At 36.0% G+C, this 14,642-nt stretch overlaps 1 protein-coding gene across 5 annotated transcripts in view; it reads right to left on the reverse strand.

Moving 5' to 3' along the window:
• The window catches only part of Fam126b (family with sequence similarity 126 member B), a 65,720-nt gene that overhangs the window by 24,989 nt on the left and 26,089 nt on the right, over positions 1–14,642 (reverse strand). For all 5 annotated transcript variants that reach the window (XM_029474959.1, XM_021166094.2, XM_029474965.1 and 2 more), the window contains exons 3-7: positions 12,295–12,375; positions 11,585–11,686; positions 6,364–6,543; positions 2,836–2,916; positions 537–652 (exon numbers count right to left, since the gene is read on the reverse strand). In XM_029474959.1, coding sequence (XP_029330819.1) covers positions 537–652; positions 2,836–2,916; positions 6,364–6,543; positions 11,585–11,686; positions 12,295–12,345 — 530 coding nt within the window. In that variant the 5' untranslated portion in view covers positions 12,346–12,375. The remainder of the gene's footprint in view (positions 1–536; positions 653–2,835; positions 2,917–6,363; positions 6,544–11,584; positions 11,687–12,294; positions 12,376–14,642) is intronic.

A 14,642-nucleotide genomic window follows, 5' to 3' on the forward strand; every position in this document is an offset into this window, starting at 1 on the left:
GTACCATACACACAGCCAGAAGATAATTTTACATAATACTTTAGCGCACTGGCATTTTACCTGAGTCCCAGTCACACAGACTGTGTGTAGACTGTCTACTTGCACTACCATGCTGGTGCCCATCAGATTTCAGACTTTGCTTGTGATTTTCCAGGCAAGGATGCTCAGCCTGTACTATAATATATCTTACCAGTATGATGCATTTTACTTTTGGACACCACTCATATCAAGCTTGAAATGTAGTAATTATACTTAGCCATTAGGCAAAAATTCACCATTGTTGCTGTGTATTTAAAAAAAATTTAGGTTTATTTTATGTATTTGAGTGTTTTGCTGGCATGTATGTATGTGCATAACATACATGCCTTGTGCCCTTGGAGGCAGGAAGAGGGTATCAGGTCATCTGGAGCCAGAGTTACAAATGGTTACCAAACATCACGGGATTCTTGTTATAGAACCCGAGTCTTCTGGAAAAGCAGCCATTGTTTATCCACCAAGCCATCTCTCTAGCCCTACTATGTAGTGTTGACCATTACCGGTTCTGTGCAGTGAATGTTTCTCTCTGAGGATGAAGATCACTGTAAACAACCCTGATGAGATCATGCTGACATAATGCCCCTTCTGTCAAAGCCATGGATCCAATTGTTGAGGGCTAGAAAAAAAAATATATATAGCATATGATAATGTCCTAAAAATAGAGTAAAAGAATCTATATTATGTAGTCATATTTAATTTTGTTTAAATAAAATATAATTTGAAGTAAGTTTTCTCTGTTTTTCAATAACATTTTATGCCTTTTTTTTTTTAGAAATTATGTGTAGAAGTCACATAAAATTTGAAATAAATCACCTCATTTTTTAAAACATTGGATTACTCTGTATTTAGGAAAAATAAAAACTGCTGAAAACACTAAGGTTTGAAAGAAACCCATTTATGTTTGTATTCTAGAACAAAGAATATAACTATTATATAAAATAAACAGTATTGAAGGCTGTTTATTTTAACTAAAAAACCTTTTTACCATTTACACAATTGATTTCATGTTTTCTAAGTTAGAACAATCATCTATTAATGTTACTACCATCTATTTTATTTCATATCACAATACAAATAACTTAATTAAAATGCATTATTCAGAAAAAGTCTATGTTAAAGTGAATCCAGGCTAAATAGGAGACATGTTATTTCTAATGCAAAACAAAGTCTCAGGGAATTAATTTTAAAAATTTTAATAGCTGCATTGAGCTAAAAGCAAACAGGATAATGTGTGTTGCTCACAATCTGACACATCAAAGGCCATGAAAAACTATAAATTTGACTCTTTTTTTAAAAAGATATATTTATTTATTATATATAAATATACTGTAGCGCATTATAGATCTCATTGCAGATAGTTGTGAGCCACCATGTGGTTGCTGGAACTCAGAACCTCTGGAAGAGCAGTCAGTGCTCTTAATCACTGAGCCATCTCTCCAGTTCTATAAATTTGACTCTTAACACATTTCTTACTGGATTTTACTAAATCACCTCAAAAGCAACTTTCACCTATATAATCACAAATACTCTCACATTCTTCAATGGAATAAACATAAGAAAAACAAATATACTAGTGAAAAGATAGACTGTGCAATCAGACTTATTTATACTGAAACATAATGCGCTAACATCCTTCGGAGTAATTACTTTCCTAAAGAGTAATACAAATGAATCAGTCTAACAAGATAATCACTATACCCATGAAAGGAGTTACAAAGTTTGGAGCTAAGACCAAAGGATGGACCATCCAGAGACTACCCCACCTGGGGATCCATCCCATAATCAGCCACCAAACCCAGACATTATTTTGCATATGCCAGCAAGATTTTACTAAAGGGACCCTGATATAGCTGTCTCGTATGAGGCTATGCCAGTGCCTGGTAAATACAGAAGTGGCTGCTCACAGTCATCTATTGGATGGAACACAGGGCCCCCAATGGAGGAGCTAGAGAAAGCACCCAAGGAGCTGAAGAGATATGCAACCCTATGGGTGGAACAACAATATGAACTAACCAGTAACCCCAGAGCTCATGTCTCTAGATGCATATGTAGCGGAAGATGGCCTAGTTGGCCATCATTGGGAAGAGAGGCCCCTTGGTCTTACAAACTTTATATGCCCCAGTACAGGGGAATGTCAGGGCCAAGAAGTGGGAGTGGGTGGGTAGGGGAGCAGGGCAGGGGGTGGGGGAGGGTATAGGGAACTTTTGGGATAGCATTTGAAATGTAAATAAAGAAAATATCCTTCTTCCCTCCCCCCTCTTCTCTCTCTCTCCTCTTTCCCTCTCTCTCTCTCCTCTTTCCCTCTCTCTCTCTCTCTCCTCTTTCTCTCTCTTTCTCCACCTCTTTCTTTCTTCCTTTCTTTTACTAGATGTATATAAGTGTAGACCAGGTGCGTATCTGGTGCCCATGGAGGCAATAAGAGGATGTCAGATCCCCTGGAACTGGATATACAGGTATGGTCTACATGTGGGTGCTGAAAATTGAACCTGGATCCCCTGGAGGAACAGTCAGTGCTCTTAACCACTGAGCCATGTCAGCTCACAACCAAAAGGAGAAGACTATGTATTGGGGCCCTTGCATGGTGGTGTAATCCTTTCACTTGGAAGGTAGAAGCCAATTCAGGAATGCAAGGTCATCCTTAACCACCTGGTGAATTTGAAACCTACTTGGGCTACAAAAAAATCATGCTTCAAAAACAGAAACAAGAAAGTATTTGCAATATTTACCTCTGGCAAAAACTAATTTTTTATGTCTTTCTCAACATAATTTGAAACATTCCATGTTCCAAACATTACTTACTTCATGGTATATTGAAGGCTTAGATAAGGAAGGGATAGTAAAAGACAGCACTTTATTGTTTCCATCTTTATCGGCAATTTCCTATAGTAAAAAATGTACAAAACCAATGTAATATTAAGTCTATAGCAAAATAAATAATAATTACTTCCTTAATTTATAGACTATATCTTTACAAATTGAGGGAGAGTTTTAGAAACAATAGTACCTAAAATACTATTACTCTAGCATACTCTTCCAAATCTGTCAGCAAATGGGTCCACATTTGTGGCATGACTGTTGCTCACAGATATTGAACACAATTACACTACTCCAAATCCAACATTTGCAAAGGCAAAGAATGGGTGACACAGAAGATTAGACCTTAGAGGGAAAAAATTGATCATGTCTTTAGTAGAAACATGGCTAAGCAAAACATAACTAAAACCAAGAGACCTACATTTACCAAAATAAGAAAGCACTTTATTATAATAGAAATGAAGCGCTTTCCAGTCTTACTGAGCCATAACTGACAGAATTTACATATCTTTCTAGCGTATATGTGAAGTTTTGATACATTTTCTTTGTGAAATGATTACCATAAACAAACTTATTTAAATGTCCAGTACTATAGTTCACATTTTTTTGGTGAGAACATTTCGAGAGTAAATCTTGATAAAAAAAATTTATAATCCCTCAGCAATCAACTGCTGAAACATAAGAAGTTATGTGTGGACAGTATTAGTGTAAGTAATCAAGAAATAGACATGTTTAAGTAATTTTAAAAGAACTGTAAGAAAATTCTTATGTGTTCTTGTTTTCTCAAGACAAGGTCTGACTTGGTAGCCCTGGGTGCCCTGGAATCACTGTGTAGCACTGTGTAGTCCTGACAGGCTTCATATTTGCACCTCGGGTCACTGAGTAATAAGATTAGAAATGTGTGTCACGACACCTAGCTCCTCCTCCTCCTTTTTGTTTTTGAGACGTGGTCTCACATATGACTGCAGCCTGACTTGTTATGTAGTTCAGGCTGACCTGGAATGAAAAATTCTGCATCAGACTCCTGAAGCTGAGATTAAATGTATGAGTCACCACATCCAGGTCTTGGCTATTTTAAAAGGTTTTTGAGACAGGGTCTTCCTATGTCTATCCCTGTCTATTCTGATCAGTTTGGCCTTGAACTCAAGATAGACATGCCTGCCTCTGCCTCCCAAGTGCTGGGACTCAACATGTATGTTATCACACTTGGCTACAAGTTTTTAAAAGTGTTTGTGCTCTGAAAAAAAAAAAAAAAAAAAAAAAACCAAACCAGAAGGAATATTGGTGTCCTTCATTTCTCTCCTGAGTGACCTCTAATCTTTAGGTATCGGTAATTACTGCCTCTAGATAGCAGCACACCCGGTGAAATGGTGCTGCATCTCATTCTCCACTGCCTCTGCTTCCCTTAGTAACATAGGACTAGCAGGAAATCCATGCAGAGAAAACGGTTCCAATAGACTCTGTATATTGAGTCAGAGATAGCTACATCGCATTAAAAAAAAAAAAAAAAAAAAAAAAGCCACACATGATGCTGCAAACCTGGCCCTAAGGTGGTAGCAGAAGGGAAGCTTAAAAATTAAAAGTCAGAAGTTAAAAGGCCAGACTCAGCTACACAATGTTTGAAGCCAGTCTAGAATCCTTGAGATTCTGCCTCAAAAAGAAAAACAAAACAAATCCCAAACAAAACACCACCACCTAGGCATGGTAGCATACTCCTTGAATCTTAGCACTTTAATGAGGCAGGTGGATCTCTGAATTTGAGATCATCCTGGTCTAGATAGTGAGTTCAAGACCAGCCAGAGACACATGGTAAGAGCTTGTCTCCAAAACAATCAAGGATGTTAAAATCAGGTTAGCTTTTCACTTAGAACAAAACAAAAACGTTTAAATTTTATGAGTTCCCACTTTAAAAAAAATCTATAAGATCCAGGCACACTTGTCAGCACATACAGAAGATATTCTACATCTTTCTACAGAGATATTTGCTCATTCTCATTCATTACTGCTCTATTTATAATATCTAGAAATTGGAAACAGCCTAGACATCAATCAACTGAGGGAAGGACAGTGAAAATTGGGTACATTTACCCAACTGTTAAGAAAATGAAATTATGAAATTTGCAATACCACTACATCCATCCTTTTAGCATATAATTCTCAAAACTCTCTCCTTTGCTTTCCCAGTGAATACCTATTAAAGAAAATCTGAGCTCTTCACATTAAAAAGATTTTCTTGCTGGATGTGGTGGCACACACCTTTAATCCCAGCACTCAAGAGGCAGAGACAGGACGATCTTTGTGGGTTAAAGGTCAGAGTCATCAACATACTGAGTTCCAAGGCAGCCAGAACTACATAATGAGACCCTGTCTCCAAAACCAGAAAAGGTTCTAGACGAACAGTGGTACTTGTTTGCAATTTTCGCCTTTGAGGTTAAGGCAAGAAGATCAAGAATAGGCCTTTTGGAGCCTGCACTACATACTATGTCTGAGGGCCTCCTAAGCTACACAGGGAGAATAAAAACAAAAGCCCAACACTAATGGACCAGAATGGAGTCATCTCTAAGCTTGCATATATTATATCCTTGCTTTTCATTTGCATTGACACAACTGATCTTCCCTTTTGTCTTGCTCATGTGACACTGGGCTGGCTGGTTTTATGCCAACTTGACACAAGCTAGAGTCATTTGGGAAGAAGGAACCTTAGTTGAAAAAAAAATATCTTCATTAGATTGGCCTGTGAGCACACCTGTGGAACATTTTCTTGATCAATGATTGATGTCCTAGGTTGTGCGACCCTTGAGCAAGTGGTCCTTACTTATATAAGAAAGCAGCCTGGGCAAGCCTTGAGGAGCAAGCCAGTAAGCAGTTCTCCTGCATGGCTTCTGCTTTAGTGCCTGCCTCCAGGTTCCAACCTTGAGTTCCTGCCCTGACTTCCCTAGATGATAGACCAAAAAAATACTGTAAGGTGAAATAAACCCTTTTCTCCAGAAGTTGCTTTTGGTCATGGTGTTTTTATCACAGCAATAGACACACTAAGACACTTCTTCCTAAAATCTCATTTATTCCTAATCTCAGGTGATCTAAAGTATACTTTTTCAGGAACCATTTCCTCTGGGAAGTTGTAGTAACTTTGACTCAAATTTCAATTTCTCATATCCTTTTCTATACATACTCTGTGTTATTAGTCATCTATGAGTATGACTTCTGAGCTAGAGAAGTTGCTCTAAAAGCATGTAGCTAATTTCAATATCCAACTTGTTTCTTATATAAATGCATTCATGAACATCGGTTAAATAAAGCTATCTGAAGGGCATCTGATATAACAATGTTATCAATTATATCTTCAACAACCTTACAAAACACTTAGAATGGTTATTTTGTATCTAGCTTTATTGTATTCAGCTCAAAAATTATTCAATAGACATTTCAATTTGTTTTTCTTTAAACAATCTTCAAATATTTCAGAGGGTTTAAAAATATTTTAACATTTCTAAACGATCCCTTTCAACTCACCAAATTATAAATTCCTAGGAGAAGTGCTTCAATGCAGCCATTGCTCTGCCTGTCTCTACTAACTGTAAGTCGCAAATAAACCCAAATCAATTCAGGCAGGAACTGCAGTGTGAACCTCTTAAGTCGAACTTCAGAGCTACGATAGAGCTCAAATAGTTGGTGGCAGACAGGCTCCAGGAGCTAAAAGAAAAATAGAGCAATATTATTTCCATTGCTTGAGCTGTAATGTAATTCTTAAAAGGTAAATGCATCTTTATAATATTTTTTAAAACTTTTCAATATTAACCCCTTCATATATGAGTTAACTCAACAAAGCCGTTTAATATATACTGTATATTAAACTGACCAAGCCACTAATTGTAAGTAATTTAGTACCATATACTATCACTACACTTTCTGATACACTATAATACTAAATTTATTAGATAATTAGTCTGCTTGCCAATGCACTATATTTATACTTATTGAGTTTGGCTTTCTGTTCTTACCAAAACTTTTTAGTCTCTATTTAAATTTTTTAAATTACTTTAATGCCATGGTACATGTATATAAGTCAAAGAACAACTTTGTGGGATCTAGTTCTTTCATTTCATCATATGGGTTCTAGGCATCCAACTTAGATTGTAGCAAGTGCCTTTATCCATGGAGCAATCTCACTGACCCATCTTTCATTTTAAGAAATCTCTTCTTAGTCAAAAACCCCTCAAATTTCAGGTAAAGCCATAGCTTAGACAAATTACATACCACTCACTAGATAAAGAAACTTTATAAAACACATGATATGGGCATCCAAAATTCTAGGTAATATTTTAATACACACAGGGGAATAAAAGCAGATTTAAGGTCTCAGTAACTATATTACTGAGAAAGAGTAATAAAAAGACTTGGGGCCTAGGAAGATGGATCAGTGGGTAAAGTTCTGTTGAACAATGATGACCCAAGTTCAGATGCTCTGCACCCACACACACAAAGGCAGAGCACAGCAGGGCACAGGGGAGGGGAGGTTGTGGACTCCCCAGGGCGTACTGGTACAAATATGCTGTTCAATTCTCAAGTCACCACATGAAATGAAATGAGGGGCCTTCAGGATGTTGAAAACTGAAGACAGTGAGTTCTACACATTGCTGACTTATGATGGTCTTGTTCCTATTAACTGTAGACTATGCAAGCCCAACTAACTTTTAACTGTACATGAAGACTGATAAGAAACCAAACTTCACAAAAAATTTAATTACAAAAAAAACCCCAGCTTAGTAATTTCATATGTTTACTCTAGTCTAAGTGGCATATTTACATTCACATCTACTTAAATATAGTTGTTTTTAATAATTCAGTATTATGGAATGGTCACTATTTTTTTTTAACTCTAAAGCTGTCAACAGATCTATTGCCAACTATATAGTTAATATTTACAGAAGTTGACTTCTGTTCTTGAAGAACAACTTTAAAACCTAGAAAATGCACATACACATCCTAGCCTAGTAAATACTCCATGCTCTAAGAAAAATAAAAATCAGGGCAAATTTTAAAAATATTTTTAAAAATGAAAAAAAATTAAATTATCTCCTATACTGATGTTTAGAACAAGCATACAGTTTGTTGAAGATTATAGAAATTAGTGGTAAAGATGATTTTAGATGAAGGTTTTCTAACATCAAGCTGATTTTTCCACTTTTAATAGGTTTCTTAAAGTATTAGTAAAGATTGTTTCATTACAAATACTATACTATACTATACTATACTATACTATACTATACTATACATAGTACCAATACTTTTGAAAATAGTGAACCACTGCCATATGTCTTCAATGATGACAGCACTGTTCTGAGCAATTAAAGACTGTGCAAACTTAGAAACTTGCTAAAAATCTATACTTTTTCAGATTCACTCTTCTCTTTAGTAAAAAACTCTCCAAAGATTGCTTTCTCTAAATTTTTATAGCCTGAGATATAATCACAATAAACTTGTAATGAAGATATTAACTTTCAGTTTTTTTAGTTGAAAGTATTTGGCAGATAAGTCATTCTAAGCATACAAATAAAATAGATGCTCCAAAAGTATGACTCTGTCTTTTTTGTTTTGTTTTGCTTTGTTTTTCTGTGTATAGCCCTAGCTGTCCTGGAACTTGGTCTATAGACCAAGTTGGCTTGGACTCAGATCCAACTGCCCCTGCCTTCTGGGTGTTAGGATTAAAGGCTTGACCCTGTTATTTTGAAGGTGGGAGGTGCTGGTGATGCAGCAGCTTTTAATCAAATACAACTACAAAGTGAGAGCACTAAAAGCCTGCCACTGTGATGTGCCTTTAATTCTAAGCATTTGTACCATACTACTGTTTCTGAAGTTCTCAATGGAAATCAGAAATGGTGGCACACACTTGTAATCCTATCACTTGGTAGACAGAAGCACGAGGATCAAAGTTCAAAGGTAGTCTCAGCTACATAGCTCCATGAGTCCTTGTCCCAAACAAACCATCAACAAAAACCAAACCCCACTAAACGGTACTGTCATTTACATCAAAAGTGATAAAAATCATCATCTTTGGCTTAAAAAGTTATGGAATAACTGACAGCTTTCCTAAACTAAGCATACAGGGCTGACCATAATTACTGAGACATACTGTCTGATGAAAACATCAGAAAGCATTTTGGGGGAAACAGAATCCTAATTCTAACTTGATTAGAAGAAATAAAGAGAGATCAAGAAATGGACACAATAAGACAGACAATAAGCAACAAAATTATTTATAAGTCCATTTTCGAATGATGACAGAGAAATGAGCTAGATAATAGAAGGTAGACTGGAAAAAGTTCATGTTTTGTTTTAAAGAAATGAAGTGAGCAGGCATGGGTCAGTGGGTAAAGTGCTTGGCACTGCAGTCCGGGACCTGACTTAGATCTCAGGACTTGTGCATCTTAACCCCTGCACACTGGCAGGCAGACGGGAAGGGAGACAGTACAACACTCAGACACTTGCACACCTGTCTCAGAAAAGTGGAAGGCTAGAGATGAAATCAAAGAAAATATAAAATGGACAAAGGGGACTCACAGAGTGGAGGGCTCAAAATGGAAGAATCATTAGAGTGATTTAGATCTGTTAAGATTAAAAAAAGGAAAAAAAAGCAGTATCATTGGTGTAGAGTTTAAAAGTCAAATTGTAATAAAGGTAGCCATGACATGTAAAATTAAACCTGTAGAATGTATATCGAAGACTTTTATGTCTTTAAAGCAACATTGATTTTAAGACTATCCTGAGCTCAATTCATATTAAATAAAGTGTGTGGCCATTTTCTGAAATAACATCTTGGTAGCACACTTGATGATACTTCAGAATATAACAAACTCAGGCCTTAACATGCACCTGTCTATGACTGCAGGAGAGTTCTGGGTTCTTCAGAATTTATTATCTTAGATTTCTCAAAGACTGAATGCATGATTACAAGCTTCTGATTTGACAGTAAAAATCAACTTCATAACTATGATGAATGCTAAAGTCTTGAGCTTGGATTTCTCAGACTACCATTTCCATTTTGCACCATGACTCCATACCTCATGTGTTGTTATAAAGCAGAACAAGAAGAGTCTGCATAACTGTTTTTAAAATTTTATTTTCAGTTTTCAAGACAGATTTCTCTGTGTAGCTTTGGCTGTCCTGGAACTCACTCTCTAGACCAGGCTGCCCTAAAACTCACAGAGAGTCTGCCTCTACCTCCCAAGTGCTCAGATTAAAGGTGTGTGTCACCACTGCCTGGTGGAGTCTGAATAACTTTTTTTAAAAAAGCCTATCTTAAAAGTTTTCTTAAAAAGTGAGAACACGTTTCATACTGACTAGAATAGTCTAGAATATTTTTTATTTCATTATTTAATTATTTTCTAATCAGAATTTACTTGCTTATTTATTTACATTTAACCCCAGAGCCACATACCAAGCATACATTTATTATTAAATATTCATTATATATATGATGGAATACTATATTCTAGGGAAGTAACAATCATAAAAAAAATATGACCACTGCCCATGAAGAGCTTACAATCTAAAAGGAAAAGCATAAAACAAATAATTTTTAATAAGCAAAGCTTAAATGTTAAGACAGTGCAAAATCAGGGGTAGAGTATATAACATTTATTATTTAGAAAATTTCATATACTCCTGACTAAAGATATGTATGTGTGTGCACGTGAGCATGTAGTAAAAAGATATCTACACACACACACACACACACACACACACACACACACACACACACACAGAGCCCTTGTCTTAAGTTTTAAAAATTCAGCAATACACCATAGGAGAAAAAGCAGCAAATGAATCTTGCAGTAGCTGCTAGAAATAACAGCAGCTGCAAGTCTGAGAGCCGATCCAGACAAAGAGACATAGAGGAGGAGTCAATAAGAAGCTTTTGGGGAGAAGACAACAGTGAAGATGCACTAAGCTAGGCTGCTGGCTAGGGCTGGTTCCCGGAACGTCCTCAAGAGCACTGCAGCACACAGCAGAGGCTCTCGCAGGCTGCATCGGGAAGATCAGAGGCTACTTTCCCGTGTGCTCCTCTCACTTCCATGTTAAAGCAGACATGAATCCAGTGGGAGAAAGCTATGTCACACCAGTGTGTTTGTGGACAAATACTGTGTGCACTTGATGTAAGTTTACATATAGATTCAGTTGCTGCATTTTCTATCTTCTCTCAAAGGTTGAATAACAGTTGATTGTTATTCTAAATTCATTGGTCTTTGCTATTTAGATTTTTAAAAGCATGTCCTCTGAAAATTTTCAGTTAAACTTAATAAATAGCATAATTTTGTGATATCAGCTTACAATTGATCAGAGTTGCTTATAAACATCAGTACAGTACTAAGAAGTAAGAGTAAATGATATTTAAAAAAGAAGGCTGAACCAGTATACCATAAAAATTTGGTTTTCAGAGAAGGAGCATTATAGAACATGAAGAAAAAAATACATTAAGTAAATAATCCATTGAGATGAAGATAACTGAAGTTGAGAATCAAAGCATACCACCTTCATCAGGAAAAAAGATCATAACACTTTCAAATGTAAAGGTGGGGGTGGGGAAGCCAAAGAAACTATCAGGATGAAAAATAGAAGGAAGAGGCTTTCCAGCTCCACAAGTCAGACAAAACTACAACTTACATGTATGTGATTTTGGTACACAGATTTCATCTTGCTATTTAGAACTTACTTTTCTTATAAGCTTTCCTACCTCATTGTTTGAATCCTGAATAACTTTATAGAGAGCTGGTACAAGGGCTTTTTTCCGGTGCAAGGTTGCTGCATAACTGGTAATCTGAGTGTCAGGTAATGCCTACGATAAAACCACCAAAGGACAGTAAAATGAATCTAATATTTAGGAAACAAATTTATTTTACATGAGTGCCAACTGAGTAAGAGTCAAATAAGAACATTTAAAACAATTAATATAATTAACATGAAATAACTAACGTGCAATTTTTCTAGCTGTTTATCCATGAAAAATAATCACAAGTTACATATTATAACTGATTTCACAAAAACATGTCATCTTAAAGCTACCCAGCCTGAGAGAGCAGGATGTATCCAGTTCCTCTACTGATGCTTTCACAACACACCTCCTAAGTGTTCATACATTACACAGTTTTCCTTCAAATCTATTTAACTTAGGAAATCAAGCAGGGAACAAATACTATTATTAAAACTTGAAGATGCCAGTCTTCTATTGAATATACCTTAGTCTTAACAATTATTTTTACTTCTACATAATTCCTTTGACCCTTATTTATACTAGGTCTACTTGAAAGGACCACAACCAGAGAAGCATTAATCCATATTCCAAAACTTCTATTTAAAAGTGTATTTGTAGGGCTCTTTATAGAACATACTAGCACCATTAAACTTCTGACATATAATTCACAGTCTTATCTCAATCCCATTTACCTTGAATTCTGATAACCATTCTTCCACAACAGCTCGTTCCGATCCCAGCATCTTCCTTTACCTTCTATTCTTCTTTTATCTCTAAAATACATTTTTTAAGAAATTAATCCGAAGATAACATTACCTACATAAATTACCAAAGGTACATAAATGAATACATTTCACTAACCAAGAAAGTTATCTCGTTTATATTTTCAATAGTGTCTTGCCCTCAGTTAAGAGTACAAATAAAACTTATTAAAAATAAATTCTACTTTTGAATGATATAGCAGAAACCCATTGTCTTCATCCATGCACATTTTTTCCCACTTCAAGGTGTCCCATAAGGCATCCTCGGATTAAGGTGCCTATAACTCAGTACTGGGGAGGCTGAGGCAAGAGGACTGTGAAGGGGAGGTTACTTTGGGCTATGCAGTAAGCACTAAGACAAGCCTGGACTACACAGCAACACCCTGGATCAACAACAACAACAAAGCTGAAAAATGATGTCAAATCTAAAAAAAGCAAGGGTCATATAGGGAGCAAGCTGATTAAGTAGCAAAATCAAACTGAATAATAGTCTGTAAATTGTAATTCCAATTAAAGCTTACTTTTTAAAAAAAGTCTGGAAAAAATACATTCTCAATTGTTAAATGCTTGCTCTTGAGGGTAGTCTTATCTATTTAATTTTGGATTAAAAATAAGATACACTGTATTTCAATCTTTCTTTGTCATTCAAAAGGAAAGAATAAGGAAAAAAACCAAGACAAATGAAAATAGAACCTGAAGAAGCAGGATTGTCTATGAAATAACTGAAACACTCTCTTACCAAAAAGATGCTGTTTCTATGTTTGTTGAATTCCGCACTAGATTTTAAAAGTAGGAATGTGTATTACTTGTACAAACAATGGTTCTATTACGACATTTCCGTATATGAATATGATGAACCTTGATCCTAGTTCCCCATGCTGCACTCTCTTATTACCACCCCCAACTAAATTTCTAATTTAAAATTCCACAAAAAAACCTCTAACTTAGAATTCCACAAAACTTCAGGGGCACTATAAAGTGCTAATGTAATAAAGAATAAGAAAAAGAGTAAGATATGTCGTTATTTTCTAACAAGACCTCTTAATATATACTGAAGGATTTGCTCAAGTAAAATCTAAAATTAAGATAGATGAGGGAAACCAGGTGGTGGAGGCCAACAAACAACTTTAATCCCAGCACTTGGGAGGCAGAGGCAGGAGGATCTCTGAGTTTGAGGCTACCATCATCTACAGAGTAAATTACAGAACAGACAGGGCTACACAGAGAAACCCTGTTTCAGAAAAAAACAAAAACAAAAACAAAAAAAGAAAAGAAAGACGAGAGAATCACAAATTATGAGATTTTAAATAAATACTAATATAAAAAATTAAGGGTCAAACGTAGTGACAGAGACCTAACCATGTTAGCACTCAGGAGGAAAAGGCAGGAGAATCATGAGTTTAAAAAATAAAAATAACTACATCAAAGGTACTGCTCCTTTTCTTTTCTTTTTAAAATTTAAAACAGGGTCTCACTGTGTATCTCTGCCTAGCAGCCTGGAACTTGTGACTTAGACCAGACTAGACTCAAAATCATAGAGATCCTGGAAAGCAAAATCCAGTACTACCAGGGCTAAATAGAGAAACCATGGCTCAAAATAAACAGACAAACACACACCCCAAAACAAACAAATCCCAGAAACCTGGCATCATCGACCTCCCAAGTGCTGGGATTATAAATGGGATTATAAAGGTTGGTCACCAAGTCTAACAAAAGATATGACTCTTTTTCTTTTTTTGAGACAAGATATTTCTGTGTAGAAAACTTGTCTTGGAATTTGGCTGTCTTGGAACTCTGTAGGCCAGGGTGGCCTCAAACTTAGAAATCCTCCTGCCTCTGCCTCCAGAGTACTGGGGTTAAAAATGTATGCCACTACGCCTAGCTCAAAGTTTGTTTTTATGTTTGATAGTGGCAAAATGATTTTTTAAAAAGTCCTTAGAGACACATACTACATGCTTGGTGGTGAAATGCTTGGGGTTTGCCTTAAAGCAATGGGGGATCCTCTAGTGGTTCAGTCACTAACTGGGTGGTAAAGACATTGGGTATGCTATATCTCATACTGTCAACTAGATTCATACAGAAGGAACCTCAATTGAAGAATAGCCTCAGACTAAATGGCCTGTGGCTGTACCTTTGTGTATGTGTGTGTGTATATATACATATATATATATATATATATATATGTATATATATATATATATATATATAAGCTAAATGGAGACTTCAAGCAAGCACTCCTCTGTGGGCTTCTGCTTCAAGCTCCTTCCTTGAATTCCTAC

The sequence above is a fragment of the Mus caroli genome, chromosome 1, assembly GCF_900094665.2.
Source record: "Mus caroli chromosome 1, CAROLI_EIJ_v1.1, whole genome shotgun sequence".
Classification (NCBI taxonomy): domain Eukaryota; kingdom Metazoa; phylum Chordata; class Mammalia; order Rodentia; family Muridae; genus Mus; species Mus caroli.